This window comes from Manis pentadactyla, chromosome 13 (assembly GCF_030020395.1).
Source record: "Manis pentadactyla isolate mManPen7 chromosome 13, mManPen7.hap1, whole genome shotgun sequence".
Classification (NCBI taxonomy): domain Eukaryota; kingdom Metazoa; phylum Chordata; class Mammalia; order Pholidota; family Manidae; genus Manis; species Manis pentadactyla.
The window spans coordinates 84,990,751-85,011,025 of record NC_080031.1 but is presented as its reverse complement, the minus strand read 5'-3'; the positions used below and the strand labels follow the sequence as shown (position 1 = coordinate 85,011,025).

Below are 20,275 nucleotides of genomic sequence, written 5' to 3'. Positions count from 1 at the left end.
AGCAGTGCTTAACTCTGAGAGCTTTGAAAATCAGTGGGGTTTAGCTCTAGGAAAGCTGGAGGAGTGTAGGAAGCTGAGCCTCTGCTCCTAAAGAGTTAGTGTGCTATATCAAACGGTTTGAGACCCAGCACAGAAGCAGCAGTTTGAAAAGTGCCTGGATATATGTGAAGATTTGTGGACTGATTTTAGGGTGTGTGCTGGAGGCATGTATCTACAGGAGCTTTCTTTGAGAGCAGAAGTGCTTAGTAGGAGCTATTTTCAGTCTACCTGGTGCGATACTTGTGGGAACCAGTTCTGAAACTCTGTATCTACCAAGTTAGCTACACTCACCTTGCCACAGCATTCTTCTGAAAACCCACTTCACCCAACCTGCCCACCCTGCCCATCCTGGGACATGGCCCGTGAAAGCAGCTCCCACCCCACCACATCCAGGAGGTAGCCTCAGCCTACACTGAGTCTCCCTTCACAATAACTTGTGCCCTGAAGAGGGGGAAAGCTAGACCCACCCACCAGTATACTGGTAGTAGGTATAGCTGAGCCCCTTAGCCAGCTGTGCAGGGGGCAAATACTGTCCATTAGTGCACCCACAGCCGTCAGAGCCCAGCCACAAGGATATTGAATGTAGTCCTTATAGGGGACACCTGTGGAGCTGATAGCCAAGGGGATTGCAATGCTGGGCACCACAGGATGCCTATTATAAAAGGCCACCATTTTCAAGACAAGGAAATGTAGCTGACTATCTAATACATAGAAACAAACACAAAGAGACAAAATGAGGAAACAGTGGAATATATTCCAAGTGAAAGAAGAAGACAAAACATCAAAAAATGCTTAAAGAAATAGATGTGTAAGCATCTACGTGATAAGAGTTCAAAGTATTAGTCATAAAGATAACATGGTGACTGGAGAGAAGAGTGGGTGAACTTAGAACTTAAAAAAAAAGGGAAGGAAAAGAACCAATGGAAGCTGAAGAATACAATAACTGAAATGAAAAATATAGTAAACAGAATCAGCAGCAGGTTAGAGAATGCAGAAGAACAGATCAGTGATCTGGAAGATGGTAGTGGAAAGCAACAAAGCTGAACAACAAAAAGAAAAAGTTTTAAGAAATGGGATAGGTTAAGGGATCGCTACAGCCACTTCAAGCATAACATTTACATTATAGGAGTCCCAGGAGGAAGAGAGAGAGAGAAAGGGGCAGAAAACTTATTTGAAGAAATAATAGCTAACTTCTGTAACCCAGGGAAGAAAACAGACATCTAGTTCCAGGAAGCACAGAGAGACCCAAACAAAATGAACCCAAGAAGGTCCACACCAAGACATAATTAAAATGGCAGAAATTAAAGATAAAGAATCTTAAAAGCAGCAACAGAAAAGCAAACAGCTATGTATAAGGGAAAGCCATAAAGCTGTCAGCTGATTTTTTAGCAGAAACTTTGCAGGCAAGAAGGAGGTGACATGAAATACTCAAAATGCTGAAAGGAAAAAAACCTACTACCAAAAATATGTGGCAAAGTTATAGTTCAGAACTGAAGGAGAGAGGTTAAATAAGTTTATCACCACTTACTTAAATAAGTTAATCACTGCTAATCCAGCCTTAGAAGGAATGTTGGACTTCTTTAAGTGAAAAAGGCCATAACTAGAAGTAAGAAAATTAGGAAAGGAAAAATTCCATGCAAATGTAAGCAAAAAAAGCTGGTTAGCAATACTTATATCAGATAAAATAGATTTCAAAGCAAAGATTGTAATGAGACAGAGGGATTACATAATGATAAAGGAATCAATCCAACAAGAGGATATAGCAATTGTAAATATCTATGTACCTAACATAGGAGCACCTAAATATATAAAGCAAAAATTAACATAAAGGTAGAAATTAACAGCAATATAATAATAGTATGAGGATTGTTATCAGCCTACTTACTTCAATAGATAGATCATTTCAGATAAAAAATCAATAAGGAAACAGTGGCTTTATGTGACACATTAGACCACATGGACTTAACAAGACATATGTAGAACATTCCATCTAAAAATAGGATACACATTTCTTCTCAAGAGTAGGTGGAACATTCTCCACAATAGGTCACATTAGGCCACACAAAAGTCTTAATAAATTAAAGAAGACTAAAATAATATCAAGTATCTTTTCCAACCTTAATGCTGTGAAACTGAGAATAAATTATAAGGAAAAAAAGTTGTAAAACCCCCACCCCCCAAAACATGGGGTTAAACAAGATGCTACCTAACAACTAGAGGGTCAATGAGGAAATCAGAAAACACCTGGAGACAAATGAAAATGGAAGCACAATAGTTCAAAATCTTTGGGATGTAGAGGACCTCTCCTGTTTAAGAGGGAAATTTATAGCAGTACTAGAGATTTTGAAATAAACCATCTAATCTTATACCTAAAGAACTAGAGAAAAAAGAGCAAATAAAGCCCAAAGTTAGTAGAAGGAAGGAAATTATTTAATAAAGATTAGAACAGATAGACTAAAAAAAATAACAGAAAAGAGCAATGAAACTAAGAGCTGCTGCTTTGAAAAGATGAACAAAATTGATAAACCTTTATTCAGAGTCATGAAGCAAAAAACAGAGGGCTCAAATAAATAAGATGAGAAATGAAAGAGGACAATAATATTCAATACAAATTATAAGAGATTACTATGAAAAATTATATGCTAACAACTTGGATAACCTGGAAGAAATGGATAAATTCCTGGAAACATACAATCTTCCAAGACTAAGCCCAAAGAAATAGAAAATCATAACAGACTGATTACTAGAAAGGAAATTAAATTTGTAATAATAATAAAAAAATCTTGACAGACAAAAGTCCAAGACCAGATGGCTTCACTGGAGAATTCTACCAAACATTTAAAGAAGAGTTAATGTGTATTCATCTCAAAGTATTCCAAAAATGAGAAGAGGCAAGAAGGCCTCCAAACTCATTCTACGAGGCCAGCATTACCCTGATGTCAAAACCAAAAATGCTACAAAAAGAAAATTACAGACCAAAATCCCTAATGAACATAGATATAAAATTGCTCATAAAATATAAGCAAACTGAATTCAAAAATACACTTAAAAGGTCCTTCACTATCATGAGCAAGTGGGATTTATTCCAGGGATCTGCATATCAACGTGGTACACCACATTAACAAAAGGAAAGGTAAAAATCATATGATCATTTTAATGATGCAGAAAAGCACTTGACAGAATTAGTATCCATTCATAATAAAAACTCAACAAAGATAGGGAACATATGACATAATAAATAATATGAAAACTGACAGCTGATATACTCAGTGGTGAGAAGCTTTTTCTCTAAGGACAGAAACAAGGATGTCCATTCATACCACTTTTATTCAACACAATGCTGGAAGTCCTAGCTATAGCAATCAGACAAGAAAAAGATATAAAACCATACAAATTATTAGTAAGGTAGACGTGACACTGTCATTGTTTGTAAAGGATATGATACTATCTGTAGAAAAACCCTAAGAACTATGAAAAAACTATTAGAACTACTAAATGAATTCAATAAAGTTGAGGATACAAAATCAATATACAGAAATCTCTTGCATTTCTATATGCAAATAATTAGCAAAAGAGAAATTAAGAAAACAATCCCATTTACAGTAGCATCAGAAAAGTAAACTACATAGGAATAAATTTAACCAAGGAGGTGGAAGATGTGTACTCTGAAAAAGTATAAAACACTGATGAAAGAAACTGAAGACGACACAAATAAATGGAAAGCTACACTGTGCTTATGGACTGAAAGAATTAATGTTAAAATAACCATACTACACAAAGCAATCTATAGATCCAGTGCAATTTCTATAAAAACTGCAGTGGCATTCTTTGTGGACCTAGAGCAAACAATCCCAAAATTTGTATGGAACCACAGAAGACCTTGAATAGTCAAAGCAATCTTGTAAGAAGAACAAATCTGGAGGTATCACACTCCCTGATTTCAGCCTGTTCTACAAAATGATCATAATCAAAACAGTATTGTACTAGCACAAAAAGAGACACATAGGTCAATGGAACAGAATAGAGAGCCCCCAAGTTAACCAATGCTTATATAGGGATCAATTAATCTATAACAAAAAGGGCAAGAACATACAATGAGGAAAGGACAGTTTCCAATAAGTGGTGTTGTAAAAACTGGACAGCTACATTCCAAAGAATGAAAGTTGATTAATATATTAATACCTTACATGAAAATAAATTCAAAATGGATCAAAGACCTAAATATAAGACTGAAACCATAAACCCCTAAAAGAAAAACATAAGCGATAAACTCATACATTGGCTAAAGCAAATTTTTTGGATATGTCTCCACAGGCAAGCAAAACAAAAGCAAAAATAAATAGTAGAACAACATCAAACTTTCTGTACAGTGAGGGGAAACCATGAACAAAATGAAAAGGCATCTTACTGAATGGAAGAAGATAATTCCAAATGATATATATGCTAAGGACTGATTATAGAAAATTTTAATAAGAAGAACTTAATACAGCCCAACACCAAGAAACCAAATAATCCAATTTAAAAAGGGGGCAGAGGACTTGAACTGATATTTTTCCAAAGAAGACATTCACATGGCCAACAGACACATCAAAAGATGCTCAACATCGCCAATCATTGTGGAAATGCAAATCAAAACCACAATGAGATACCACCTCACACTAGTTAGAATGGCTAATATCCAAGAAATAACAAGTGTTGGCCAGAATATGGAGGAAAGGAACACTCGTGCACAGCTGATATGATTGCAAATTGGTACAGCCAATATGGAAAGTAGTGCGGAGGTTTCTCTCAAAAAACTAAAAATAGAAATACCATATCATCCAGCAATTCCACTTCTGGGAATTCACCTGAAAAAAACAAAATCACAAATTCAAAAAGATATATGAACCCCTGTGTTTATTACAGCATTATTTACAATAGCTAGTTAATGGAAGTAGCCTAAGTGTCCATTAATAGATAGATGGATGAAGGTGATGTGGTACATACATAAAATGGAATATTACTCAGCCATAAGAAGAATGAAATCTAGCCATTTGCAAAAACATGGATTGACCTAGAGGGTATTCAGACAGATCAGACAAATATCCTATGATTTCACATATATGGTATCTGAAAAACAAAATAAATGAACGCACAAAACAGAGACAGACCCATAAATACAGAGGACAATCTGGTGGTTGCCAGAAGTGGTGTTAGGGAGCTAGAGGAAGGGGATTAAGAGCTACAAATGTTCAGGTATAAAATGAAGCATGAGAATAAAAACTGCAGCATAGGGAGTATAATCAATATTTTAGTAACTTGATGTGGTGACTCAGGGTAACTACACACTTTTCATGATGTATATTTCATAATGTATATAACAAATTACTATGTCGTATACCTGAAACTAATATATGTCAACAATAGTTCAATTAAAAATTAAAGAAAAATAATTCATTTGTTTTGGATTTAGTTTAAGGTGAACCTATATAAACAGCAGTGTTTAGGGCAAAATTATGGTACCAGTTTTCTAAAAGACTAGATCTTTTAGACTTGTTTTGAGTCTGGACAGAGCGCTTAGATTTTGACTACCAAAGTCATCCATTCTCAGGTGGGCAGCAGGATTAAAGGTGACTGATGAGGTTTAAATGGTAATGTAACAGAGAAGTTAATATAAATGTATATTTTGTGTGGATTTAAAAGTAATTTCTCACAGTGCTGCTAATGCAGTTTTCTTTGCAGTTTGAATGTAATTTTTTCAATTGCCTCTGAGATTTACATGGAAAAGTAATGTTTACCATATCCTTTTTGATCTGAAAAGAAGCAGATATATATAGTCATTTATGAACCAGCAAATGTTTCCTTAGAGTCTTTTAACTGGCTAACTTTATGAAATTGGTTCTGATGTAGAATCACTGTGTTCCAAAATTTTCATACTTTTTTATTCCTTTATAGATCCCAAAAAGATACCAAGATGACACAGTTTTTTGGTCACAATTTTGAGGATGATAGATGGCGTAAAGCAGCCTTAAAGAATGCTTTTTCTTTGTTAGGCAAACAAAGATTTGAACATTCTGCGGCATTTTTCCTTTTAGCTGGTTGCCTCAGAGATGCAATTGAGGTAATAAATGAGACTTAAAAAAAAACATTGTCACCCTTTTTAAGTTCTTTAAATAAGTCTTAAATTTTTATTTTTTAATTGCAACTTAAGTATAGTAGAATAAGACTAAATACCTAAAGTAGCTGATAATATTGAATAATGACTTTTACATTTTTATCATTTAGCCTAAGTGGTATTTATATAGAATCAAGATTAACCAGGTTATGTTCATGGGTAGAGAGATATATAGTTGATGTGACTCTTAAGAATACTTATGAGCAGGTTAAAAAATAGTTTGTCCTATCAGTTTGAACATACTTGAACCTTTATTTATTTCTCTTTGTTGATGAACCTGAACAAATTTTTAACATTATTTCTTAGTAAATCTTTCTAAAAGTAAAATATTTAAGATATAATATTTCTATCTCAAACTGCCTTTTTCTCAGTGTCATAAAAGAATTCAGAGCAGCTTTTTAATATGGAAACACTACAGTCTGCTGAGGTGGGTGGAAAAGAGTAAAGATTCAAGAATAAAACAAAATATGTCACTTGGATTGATGCTTTTATAAATTATTTAATATTTCCTCATTGGACTAATTCTTTTTGCAAATACATATTTAGTTTTAGAAGGTAAATTTATAAATATTAACATAAATGTTTTCAAGGATATCTGCTAAAGCAAGTCGTATATGTTGTTATTCTCCTTGTTCACTAATTTCAGATATGGATAAAACCTTCTGTTGGCCTAGTTATTAGTGAATCAGTTGAGTTTATCTTAAAGCTAAAAATGCCCCTGCTTATTAATTTCTCTTTTTCTTGAAGGTATGTCTTGAGAAACTGAATGACATTCAGTTGGCTCTTGTAATAGCAAGACTCTATGAGTCTGAATTTGATACATCTGCAACATATAAATCTATTTTATGCAAAAAAATTTTGGGAATTGATTCTCCTGTCAGTGAATTCAATTCATTGCACATAAATATGCATTATGATCCTTTTCTCCGGAGTATGGCATATTGGATTTTGGAAGATTACAGTAGTGCTCTGGAAACATTAATAAAACAACCTGTCAGAGAGGATGATGGTAAGCTGTACTTCTAAGATGTTAATGACTAAGAGTTTTTTTCTGGGTGCAGGATATACTGTTGGATGCTAAGGGTAATAGAAAGCTAGTTGAAGACATGGCCTAAGACCTTATGGTTTTGTTGGGGACACTGAGTTATGTATTGTTTTTTGACTTTTCTTTCCAGAAACATAAATCCTTGGAAAAACAAAGACTTTGGAGTTTATATTTTTATGAAATTGATATAATGAACACAAATATTATCAACATTTGAATATAAATATTTTGAAAAAAATACTGATGAACTCAGTTTAGTCTTAGGTGCAAGCTAGTGTATTAGTTTTATAATTTTTGTAATAAAAATGTATTCAGTGTAAAGAAAGTTGACTTAAATAATGTGGTTAAAACTCTTTAAGCTAAATAAGTTCTGGACTTACATCACACCTCAGGATGGTGATAAGTAGAGAATTATTTTTTTTTCTTTAAAAATATTTATCATGGAAAATTTCAAACATACAAGTAGAAAGAACAAGGTAATATAAAGTGTATTTTCATCAATTTCAACAATTATAACATTTTTTTTTGGAGGGAGGAGCCACTGCTAAAAATTTAGAAATTACTGGTTGAGGTCTGAAGTCCGCATGATTCCATTTTATTGTTAACATAAGCTTTCTTCTTGAAAGGATATTTTCTTGTTATAAATTCAAAGGGAAGTTTTTGATTTGTGCCCCTCCTGAGCTGTTCCCTAGGCCACTGGTCTTTTCATCTGAGTATAGAATTTTTTTAATGTACCCTTTGGAGTTCTGCTTAGGTCTTTTAGAAGTATGTGTCTCCTCCAACAGACAAGCCGTAGTAGCATTTTAGTCTGGGTTCCCTAGAGAAACAGACCATGTGTGTGTGTGTGTTTGTGTGTGTGTGTGTGTGTACTTGTATATATAAGCTTTGTTGTACACTTTTATACTTAGTATAAAAAATTCTTTATAGAAATTCATATTGAAATGATGGGATATGCTTGTCAAATATTTTCCCATAGGTAGAAGTGAGGTGTTTCTTGTAACTTGTAGAGTAAGTGTCTTAGCATTTGGATTACTAATTGGAAAATATACTAGTTGATATCTTTTTACAAAGCTTAATCAGGAAGTATGACATGACTTACTGTGACTTAGGAGAAAGCAATGTTACTCAGTTGTTCAAGTCTCCTAGCCATCTGAGTTGAAGATTTCCAAAGTAGCCTCTATGAAATGAAAGGGGAAAGAAAAGGCCATTTCCAGTCACTTTTTACATACTTACTTATGTTCATGTGAAGAATATATTTTTGATTTGAGATTAATACACAATCACATACTTTTAGAGCCAGTTAAACCTATGTTCTAAAGGAAAATTTTAAAAGATTATAGTGGCATGGACCCAGATGATAGAAGTGAAGCCAGAGAGGAGTGGTTGGATTTGGAGTATAAATAAGACTGAATTAAATGTGGAAAGTGAAGGGAATAAGAGTCAAGGATAATTGCTGGGTTTTTAGCTTGAACAATAGATAAATGATACCGAGAAGACCAGGAGCAGATTCTGGGGAGTGTTGTTTTAGATATAGAAGACTTCTCTAATATGGTGATGTTTGAGCAGAGACCTAATTGAAATGAGTGAGTGATTAGCATTGACTTATGACACTAAATAAAATGGCCTTGAGGCCCTGGAAATGGAAATGTAATAGAAGCCTTTGGATCTGGTAGTCTAGATTTCCAGGGGGGATAGTAGAGCTGGAAATTGAGATGTGCAAGTTATCATCCTCTAGATGGTGTTTAAAGCCACGGGAATATAAGAGTTCACCCAGTGAGTATAGATAGAAAAGAAGTCAGTTACTGAATTCTAGGACACTCAACATTCCAAGGTAAAGATGAGGGAGCTCTAGCAAAGCAGACTAAGAAGGAGTGTCAAAGGAAGTAGGAAAAAATAATTAAGTGTGTGTAAGTGGATGTTTTAAATTATCTTAGGTTATCTAATCAGGTGTGAAATCAGCATAAACTTTTTCTATTATGTTAAAACACTTTGATTACAAATGGTTCTTGTTTGTTCATTGCTGTGTGTTAGTGTGGTCTGTTAACAGAATTTTGTCAAAAGACCATGGTAGATAAAGGTTCCATAGTAGAGATAAAGAACTACAATACAACTGTTGAAAAACTTTTCCTGGCTCATAAAATGAATTTATTTTCAGATGAAGTTATGATGTCAGTGTGTAATCCTGCGGTTTTTAATTTCTACAATTATCTAAGAACACATCCACTTTTGCTGAGACGTCATTTTGGATCATCTGATGCATTTTCCACACACATGAGTGTAACAGGAAAAAGTGGACTGGCAGGAACAATTAGTTTAAGTGAAAGAAGATTATTTTTTACTACTGCCAGTGCTCATTTAAAAGCTGGCTGCCCCATGTTGGCTTTGGAAGTATTATCAAAGATGCCAAAAGTCATAAAAAAAACAAAACCTTTTTGTAGGACATCTAGTTTTCTGGATACTAGTAAAGTCTGTTCCCCTTCTTCTCCATTAAAATTGGATGCAAGAGAAGATAAATCTTCTGCTATTGATTGGTCACAATCCCTGATGAATGGTTTTGGATCTTCTTCAGAGGGTTCCTCAGAGAAGCAGTCAAACTCCACTCTTTCTTTTGACTGGAGCCAACCAAGTGTCGTATTTCAGGATGACTCTTTAGAATTAAAATGGGATAGTGACAGTGATGAAGAAAATGAGGATCTCCCTATTTCAATGAAAGAACTAAAATCTTCACAGAGAAAGAAAGGAAAAAAAATTGATGAAACAAGTTCTAATTACACAGAATCTTTCAGCACATTAGATGAAAAGGACATTTTAAGTCCCTCAGAAGATACAATTGCAGTTCAGTTAAAATTCAGAGCATGTTTAAAGATTCTCACAGTAGAACTTCGTACTTTATCTACTGGCTATGAAATAGATGGTGGAAAATTGCGTTACCAACTGTACCACTGGCTTGAAAAAGAGGTGGTAGCTCTTCAGATGACTTGTGACTACTGTTCAGATGCTGAAAAATTACAGTCTGCAATTGGCAAAAATGGAGATGAATTTGAATTAAGTGAAGATGCTGAAGATTTGCTTCGCCAAACAAAAGTGACGCAACTAAGAGAAAATTTTCAGGAAAAAAGACAGTGGCTTTTGAAATATCAGTCACTCTTGAGGATGTTTCTTAGTTATTGCATACTACATGGATCCCATGGTGGGGGTCTTGCATCTGTGAGAATGGAATTGATTTTGCTTTTAAAAGAATCTCAGCAGGTATGTAAGTTATGTGATAGCCAGTCAAAATAGTACGTGTGAAAAAGTTTTTGATAGTGTTCTTTTTGATTTTAAATATTAAAATTGTTCTTTGTTATGGTTACTTTAAGGAATGGTTCTTTTTGTGTGGTGCTTCATATTATGAGTTTGTAGAGTTGTGTTCATTTGTTTATATTCTGGTGTAAGGACAATTGGGTATCGGGCCTTATGATCTATATTCTTAGAGGAATGCCTTGTGAGGTGATGAACTTATGATAGGAAGACATTGTCCCATTATTTTCAGTATAATTAGTGGAATGTTGACCTCATCACGTCCCTTCTGACTTTGTGAAAGTTTCTCTGATGCTTCTGACATTTTTCAAAGAGAACCCTGAATTACTTAAGTAATAGATTACAACTATAAATAGTTGGTTAACCATTGTTGTCCTTTGTTTTTAAGGAAACGTCAGAACCAATATTTCCTACCCCTCTGTCAGAGCAAACCTCAGTACCTCTCCTCTTTGCCTGTACAGCCAGTGCCAAAACAGTAGTTGCCAATCCATTATTGCACCTTAGTAATCTAACACATGATATTCTCCATGCCATAATAAACTTTGACTCACCACCCCATCCTGATATCCAGAGCAATAAAGTAAGTATACTTGGTTTCATTTTTTAAATTACCTTTGTGATAAAGTCAAAAGAAAAGTGTTAAGACTTTTTAGAAACAATTTTAAGTGTCACACTATGCACAGGGATTGTTACATTACCAAGTTTATATTGATTTTGTTCAAAGAAAACTTCTGGTTGTAAGTCAGACTCATTGTATTTGTGTTAATATGCTCAATAAGGTACTTCAATATTTAGTCTTATTTAGCCACTTTATTAAGATAAGAGTAATAGGTGTGTATGCAGATATATGAATAATTCCTTCAGCAATACACTCAGCAAAAAAGATGATTGTTTTTTAGAGGCAGAAAGTTTAATATTTTTGTGTGGAAGTACTAATATGTAAGTCAAGCTTTCCTTTGTTAACATTAAAACATTACATATTTTAAGGTTAATGGGAAGTATTTTGCTCCTGTCATTCCTGTAGGCTAGTCAGGGGTTTGTGAACCAGCTACAGCAGAATCAACTGATTAAGTTCACTTCAAACTTACTGACAGTCTGTGAGAGTGAGTCCCGAGAATATATATTTTTAAGAGGTTCCTCAGGTGATTCTGATGTATAACTAATCATATAGTTATATCATGAACCGTATCATTGTCCCTTTCATCATCACTCTATTTACTGTTAATATCACATTTCATATTTTATCTCTGCTCTCCAAAAATATTGAAATCCTTTAAAGCATGACCAAATTTTAATATTTGATTAAAATCTCTCTTTTCTTCTGCTCATACTCTGTTTGGTTCTCACCCATTTCACAGGTTCTGATGTCATACCAGTTTGATTTTCTGCTTGCCTATATACTACATTGCATATTATACAGTTAGGAGTTTAATTCCCTTCAAATTGTGTTCATTGTAGAAAACTCTATCCCATATTTAACTTTAGTAATAAGCATATCCCTGGTTATCAGTTAGCTTTTGCTGCTTAAGAACCACTCTGAAACATTCATAGCTTAAAATAGCCATCATTTATTTTACTAATGATCCTGGGTGTTGGCTCTTCAGTTCTTCTGGTTTGGGCCTGCTGAGCTGATTTCTGGACACTTTAATTTGTCTTTGGTCAGCTGGTAGGTTCACTGAATTCTAGATGATCTAGAATGAACATTTCTGGTGGTTGGCAGACTGATTGCACAGCTGACAGGAGAGTCTGGGTCTGGGTTCCCTAGAGAAACAGACTGTGTGTGTGTGTGTGTGTGTGTGTGTGTGTGTGTGTGTGTGTGTGTGTAACAGACCGTGTGTCTGTGTGTGTGTGTCTGTGTGTGTGTGTGTCCCCGTGTGTGTGTGTAACAGACCGTGTGTGTGTGTGTGTGTGTGTGTGTCCGTCCGTGTGTGTGTCTGTGTGTGTGTGTGTCCCCGTGTGTGTGTGTCCATGTCCGTGTGTGTGTGTGTGTGTCCATGTGTGTGTGTGTGTGTGTGTTCCCTAGAGAAACAGACCTTGTGTATGTGTGTGTGTGTGTGTGTTCCCTAGAGAAACAGACCTTGTGTGTGTGTGTGTGTGTGTGTGTGTGTGTCTGTACTTGTATATATAAGCTTTGTTATAAGCAGTTGCCTCACATAATTATGGAGGCTGAGAAGTCCCAAGATCTGCAGTCAGCCAGCCAGGAATGCAGGAGAGCTAATTGTGTAGTTCCGATCCAAATCCAAAGGCCTGAGAACCAGGAGATAAGACCTACTCACATTAGAGAGGGCAATCTGCTTTACTTAGTCCACCAATTCAAATGTGAATCTCATGTAAAATCACCCTAACAGACACAACCAAATGTCTGGGCACCCCTTGGCTTAGTCAAATTGACATGTGAAATTAACCATAATACCTAGGTAATTTCATGTAGTGGTTACAGAAATTTTAGGAGCAGCAAGAGTAGAATTTGCAAGCCTTTTGAGGACTAGGTTCAGAACTTGTATCGCTTATGCTATGACCTTTTGGTCAAAACAAATCACAAGGCCAAGCAGGATTCAGTAAATAGAGAAATAGACTCCACCTTTTGATTGGAGAAGCCGGAAAATATTCTGATTATTTTTTAGTTTGCTGTATGTGGTCTTTGCTGTCTTCATTTATATGATGATATCCTTGATTTTAATTCATACTACAAGTCATTGATAATTAAAGGAGAAATAGTAATAGTTTTTAATCTATCACCCTGTTTTTATCTACATAAGACTGCCATACTTCACCATTAGATCAAGAATCTATTCTAGTCTACTTTTTTAGCTGGGTTAAGCTGCTTCTGTTATATCTTATCATGCTGTGTTTGGAGCCTTCTTTTCCTCAATCCAAATGTTTGTCTTTCAATTGCTGTCTTTCATACATTCTCCTTTCTCTAAAATTTTGCTCTTTTCAGATTGTTGTCTGTTGTAACTAGAATATATAGTAGCATATTCCACAATGACCTGTCCATAGCTGAACAGTTATTAATCAGACCAGGTGTCTTCATACTTTGGTTGAGGAAGAAGCAGGTCAAGTGTTGGGGAGCTGGCTTTTAATACAAGGCTCGTGCACTACTGAATAGCTAACATCTGCTCTCATTTGTTCTTGAAATAGAAAATAGGTAGTAGGTGTGTGTTTTATCATTTCTTCCAAAGGCCTCAGTTTTTTAAATTTGTGTTGAGTCCTCCCTAGGTAGAAAGGAGTGTTAAGGAAAAGAAGTAAATAATTTATAATGTCAAAGTAGTTTTTTCATCTTTTTAAAAATGCTGAATTATAATAGATCTTGGGAAAAGTTAAATTTTTAAATTACCTAGTGTAATTTTGTTTTCTTTCTCAGGTATATGTAATGCATACTTTAGCAGCCTCACTTTCAGCTTGTATTTATCAGTGCCTTTGTGGTAGTCATAACTACAAGTAAGTATCTTTTTATAAAATTTAAGAATGTTTGCTGTAACTGATAAGATTTCATGATTTATATGCTCTTGCTTTAGAAGATCTGTGTATAGGAGTCTACTTTAAATAATGCAAAAAGCATATTGCTGAAGTGTTGAGTAGGTTTTTTATCTTTGAACTTTTAGCTTATGCCTTTATGGTAAATGAATCTCAACTAAATCCCTGTCAATATAACATATTTAGCAGCCTTTATTGATCATTGCCTAATGCCAGACCTTGTGATATGCACTAAGGATAAGTTCTCCTTCCTTAAGGCCAATCTAGTTAGAGACAAACATGTGAACTGGTAAATGATATGTAACATGGCATCAGGCTTATGTGATAATTACTGTCTAACAGGTAATAAAAAGCTCAGGGAGCACAGAGAAGGGAGTGACTGACTTGGAACTGAGAAAATTTTACAGAAGAGTTGATATTGATGATTTCTCTATGTCCTGAGGTTTCACTGTAATTTATCTAGACTTCTCAAAATATTGTTTAACACTTGGGTTGTTCTGTATCTTTCTTCAGTCCTTTGAGGTAGTCTGACTTCATCTTTTCAAGTATTTTGTCTTCTCTCTTCTATTTTCTTTCCTGTTAGACAGATCCTGGAACTTGTGAGTCCCTCCTATTTTTCTTTTAGCTTCCCTCTCATATGTTCCTTTTCATTATTTCTGTTTGCTTTACTTCAGGAGAAATCCTAGCTTCATTTTCCAGACATGAATTTGTTCTTCAGCAATGTCCTGTCTTTTATTTAGCCTATCTGAGTTTGTGTTTTAGAAATTCCATTTTTCATTTTTAAGATCTTTCGTTGATTCTATTAGCCACTTTTATTTTTGTAAGTTATTGCCTTTATTTCTTTTTTTAACCTCTCTAAGTATAAACCACTTTCTTAAAGTTCTGATAAATGTGCCCCCTTGGGTACAGGTTGTTCACTGAGTTTGTTGTCTCTTGCATTATGTCAGCCTCCCTTGGTGTTGATTTTCGATTATCTGTTTATCTCATGTGTTGGACTTCTTCCATGGGTAGCCTCAGCCTACTACTCTGGTTATGTACTCCCAAGGTAGCTTCAACTTGATTTGTTTGACCCTGGGCCTCTAGCAGTTCACTTTTTTGTTACTGAGTGTGGCTTTATTTGTATCAGTGTATTTTAATCATATTTCCATAGGCTTATTGTAGAGGGGGGAATTTTTTGTTACTCTGCCATTTTGAAAATGAAAAGTAAAGCAAGAGAAACTATTTACAAATGCATAAAAATGTAATGACTAATAAGATTTGCCAGTTAGACCAGATCTAAATCAATAAATGTACTATATGTAAATATTATATTCATTTATTTAACATATGATACAGGAATTTATGACAGGATTTAATAAAAACTTGTACCATTTTCTGTCAGACTTTGTCAAACTGCAGGTTACTTTATTCATTCATCTGCTTACTTAGTTTTAGGTTAAAGTGCCATTTACTGGAGTTTACCCTGAATTCCCAAATTGTGTGAAATGTTCCTTCTTTTAGCTTTCATAGCACTGTATGTATACATTTTGTCTTTAAAAAGAGTATGATTAAATTATTTGTGTCTGATTGTCCCATCAGACTAAATTTCATGGGGACGAAAACCATGTTTTTCATTATAAGCCTATTTTTCTTTTGGTGTATATACCTGAGGTAAGCTACCCTAATGTGCGGTAGACTAGACATTATATACAAAACTGAACCTAAATTGACTTTTTTCAACTAGATAACCTTGTTTTAAAGTTTGATACATAAGCTTGCTACTAGTTAGATCAGTAGTGATTTAGTTTTCTCATGTATGTATTGTCTTCTACTAAAATGTACTTAAAACATATCACACGTATGTTGTTACTGTTGCTTTCTTACATTACTATTACTGTAGGTCATTGTAGGTTATTTTTATTTAAATGTTTTCTTCTCTTAGTTCATTTCAGACGAATCAATTTACTGGAATGGTTTATCAGACAGTACTGCTTCCCCGTCGACATTCTTTGAAAACAGGAAGCTTAGATGAAGCAGTAACTCCCAATACATCACCAGCTCAATGGCCAGGTATAAATAATTTACATACGTGTGAGTTTTTTTCTTAGCCTTGTTGGAATTTAATCAGATGAGGGAAAAGTAGGTTTGGTTTGGTTTTGCTGAATGCTAATCATTGTTAAGTACTTTTAGAATTGATACCAGTTAAGCATTCACCATTTATTACAAATTATACAGTTACTTAACATTAGTATTTCCTTAACCATGTGCTAAAATAACTCAAATGTTTTATTATATTTTTATAATTTTACTTTTACCATAATAGAAAAATATTTGTTATAGCAAATAAATTTTATGTATTATATTTAATCCAGTTACAGAATTTGTGTTTCCCTAATTGAACAAATAGCTCAATATTTATGTATTAACTGTAATAACCTCTTCTAGTCTATGAATCTAGAGAAGAAAATATTTTAATCCTGATGCAATAAGTTTTTTTCAAAAATTAGAAAATGTAGTTAATTTTTAATGTTTAAAATTTATTGTCTGTGCTAGCTATGTTTGTTGTTTGTTCTAGGAATAACTTCTCTAATTCGGCTTTTGAATTCTTCTGGCGAGGAAGCTCAGTCAGGGCTTACAGTCTTGCTCTGTGAGATTCTAACAGCAGTGTATCTTAGTCTCTTCATCCATGGCTTGGCAACACATTCTAGTAATGAACTATATCGGATTGTGGCCCATCCTCTAAATGAAAAAATGTGGTCTGCTGTATTCGGTGGAGGTGCACATGTTCCCAGCAAAGAACAGACACACTCAAAAGCTTTACCTGGTTAGTTTTTAATCTTTCTTATCTTTTTGTTGTTAAGGCTGAAGCTTTATTGACTCATCTGAATGATAACTTTGTCAAATGTACATTTTCATTTATCCACTGAAAACTTGTTACAGATGATTTTCTTAAGCATGACCCAATAGTTTCACTGTTTAAAGTTTCTGGTGCAGTTTTCAAACTTTAAGCTGCTCATGCACCAGTGATTAGAACTATCTAATGTAATTTTCTTTTATTTTTTCCTATTGAAATTTTCATTTGTTTTGAAATATACTGTAACATTGGTTTTTGTTCTATTCCAAATACAGATTCTCTCTTCTTTCTTTGGCAGGAAGGCACTTTGCTATGCCTAGCCCCCACCAGGTAGTGGTACTCTCCATGGAATGTGTGGGCTTTTCCAAAGCTCTTTCAACCGTCTGTTCTCATAGCCCTCCCAGTCTTGAAGGCAAGATATTAGTTTTAGAAATAGGCTTTTACAGTTCAGCTTGCTTTGTGTTGTTTTTGAGGCGTTGGGGTACAGTGGGTCAGTTTTGTTTGGCACTTATAATAGAAAACTGAGAAGTTTCCTTTAATCAAACCATATTATTTAAAACAATGATGAACATTTTAGAAAACCATCTGTGCTTTTGTTATTCTGCTTTTAAATTCTTTGTTTTGATGTTTTCTATCCTTTAGACTTCATATTTTTAAGTGTGTAGAAATAAGGAAATGTCTGTACTAATTGAAGTAAATCAGACTATGGCTTGAAATGACTAGAGAAAAACATTTCAAATGAGGCTGTTTTATGTCTTGTATATTATGATTCTAGCACTAGCATTTTGGATTTCTTAAGTGTTCATAGTACCATGAAAAGTTAATGTTTTAAATAATTGTATCCCTCTTTCCAAACTTTCTAATATTGAAGCTGTACATATTATTTTATTTAAAGGTTGAAATACCAAGTTTCTTAACCTGAAATGAATCTTCATGATTATTTCTGCTTGTTTTCTTTTTGTAATTTATTAGCCCATAAGTGATCATCTTAGTAGTCACATTAAAAAAAAAATTTTGATTTTCATAAATTTTCTAATTTATAAAAAGTAATTTCCTATGCTCTATTTCTTTGTGTAGATTAAAAAAAGACTAACTTCTCATGAAATTTGCCTGGGAATATATACTTCAGATAGATATGTGGATTCAATAAAGAAAAACTTTCAAAGTCTAAGAAGGGGCAAGATTTGTAACTCTCTTGATATTAGTATTACATAAATAATAGGTAAATTAATTTGGGGCCCCTGTTTTTATTGTATGCTAAGAGAAAATGATTTGTTAGGATTCTCATTTTATCAATGTGAAATACTAAAAAAGGATAAATTCTTGCTGTGGATTATCCACATACCTATGCAAATTCAAAATTACATTCTTACTGGGGGCTCTCTTGTCCCCTCCTGGCCTAAGCCAGGAGCTCTGTCCTCTCGCTCTATGTCTAAATAAAAGCCTCTGCCTTGCTCTCCTAAAAAAAAAAAATACATTCTTACTGACCAGTCAGCAGGTCTCATTTCTAACCATTTTTGCTGAGTAAAGAACCTTACTCGAAGTCCAGGTTGTTCTTTGTTTAAACAGTCATATTTAGTTGTTTCTAGGCACAAACATCATTACATAAATTATCTTTCAAGAACCATCATAAAGTATCTTCCACCATGTATTGAATCCTAAATAATCAAAGTGACCAAAAATTATCTGCATCTGTATATTTAACTCTTTGGATTGGGACATGGTTGCCAAATAAAATAGAATATTTAAAACATGTGGTTCATTTAGTGGTAGAGCTGGATGTAGCCACATCCAGGCTATGTGATGCTCATTTGTTTTTGAGAACTCAGAAACTATCTTGAGTACAAACAATCATGGATATAACTGAAGGAGCATTTACAAAAACATAATGACATGATTCATCAGTTGGCTAACCAGAATAAAGGAGTCCACTCATTGAATTGAGTCCAAAAGCCTGCTAGTCCCAAAGTTGATCTAGTTTGAGAAGGAGCAAGTACAAAAAAAAAAGAAAGAAGGAAGTAGAGAAACAGAATAAAAGGGCAAGAAGTGATGGCAGTAGTAGTGAAGGCAGTTAATAGTAATTAGGAGCAGCAGTCATGTGAAGCAGGTGAACTGACAACTGGAGAGAGAAAATCTGAGAACAGAAAATCAACCAACAGAAGGGACAAGCAGGGTTGGCTTTCATTATAAGGCAAATTTCAATATATGAAATCTTAGTTTGAGGACATTATTGTACGCTGCAAGCATACAAACTAAAAGTAAGCACCCTGCATGTTGGAATTACTGCTGAACATAATCATGATGTCCCAAGACTCTAATTGGATTAGATAATACTCAGTATACATTGTTGACCAGGGTAATAAAATAATGTGTTTTAGGAAAGTTGATGTGAATGCAGCCAAAATTAATATTTTTTTTTGCTTTTAGTATTTAACTTTGGCTGATTAAAAACTGACAAGTCTAGAATATTTCAATTTCCTGGCAACTAATCAGTGTTGAAGTGTTGTATATTGAAGATAAAATACATTATTAGAAACCCTAAAAATCTGTCTTTCAAAAAGTATTTTCATAAACTTAGTACTATGTGATAAATTTAAAAAGTCATTTATTTTCATTCTTCTGGTATAAATTCTAAATTTATTTTTGCAAAAAATGGCCTTATGAACTAAATTAATTCCTCTCTACGTGTCTGTTATATAGTTAATATACTAATTCTTTTACTGACATAAAATTTAAATATGACTTAAGCATTGTAATATAAGAAAATGATAGACGGTTTTTATTAGACTTTAGTGTGCAGGTCAGAATTCTTAACAAAAAATGTTAATGTATGTAAGTCAGTAATTTATTTTTTAATCAAATTTACTTTGTGAATTCCACATGTGTTAATGAAGGATTTATTTTTTTCTAATTAAAACTTGTGCAGGTATATGTTCATGGAGTCCTGAATTATTTTGATAAAGTAGATAATCAACTAAGCAATAGCAATTTTCAAAAAATTACTTTTTTTTCTGTTAACAGTTAGAAATCCATACTTATGCTTTTTCTTGCATATTATAAAGCAAAACAAAATAATTTTATTTTAAGAATTTGTTTGCTGAGAGGCATCACTCAGATTCAGTACTGTGAACCTGTTTGCCATTCTTTCCCATCCTTGTTCATCAAAAGTAGTTTGATGTAGTTTTATACTCCTGGCATTTAGTCTGTGATTTTAAACATTTCTCCCCATTGTTAATTTTTTATTTTTATGTCAAGTGTCTGTGTTCACAGACAGTACTTTCAAATGTTTTCTCTTTTTAAAAAACTTATGTTTTGCTTTAAAAACTGTGCTTTATCATGATAGCCATCTTGGCAAAATCTATTAATTTATCATTGTAAGTTTTATTTTTCCACAGATCCTGTAAGATTTTGTGTTCAGATGCCTTCT

General features: G+C 33.9%; 1 protein-coding gene across 8 annotated transcripts in view; it reads left to right on the top strand.

The window, feature by feature from the left end:
• The window catches only part of DMXL1 (Dmx like 1), a 169,501-nt gene that overhangs the window by 86,569 nt on the left and 62,657 nt on the right, over positions 1-20,275 (top strand). For 4 of the 8 annotated variants that reach the window (XM_036903230.2, XM_036903232.2, XM_036903229.2 and 1 more), the window contains exons 22-29: positions 5,974-6,139; positions 6,941-7,202; positions 9,394-10,487; positions 10,927-11,118; positions 13,903-13,979; positions 15,937-16,064; positions 16,570-16,818; positions 17,147-17,260. In XM_036903230.2, the coding sequence (XP_036759125.2) occupies positions 5,974-6,139; positions 6,941-7,202; positions 9,394-10,487; positions 10,927-11,118; positions 13,903-13,979; positions 15,937-16,064; positions 16,570-16,818; positions 17,147-17,260 (2,282 nt within the window). The remainder of the gene's footprint in view (positions 1-5,973; positions 6,140-6,940; positions 7,203-9,393; positions 10,488-10,926; positions 11,119-13,902; positions 13,980-15,936; positions 16,065-16,569; positions 16,819-17,146; positions 17,261-20,275) is intronic. The other 4 variants (XM_036903236.2, XM_036903234.2, XM_036903235.2 and 1 more) reach the window with 1 other exon arrangement.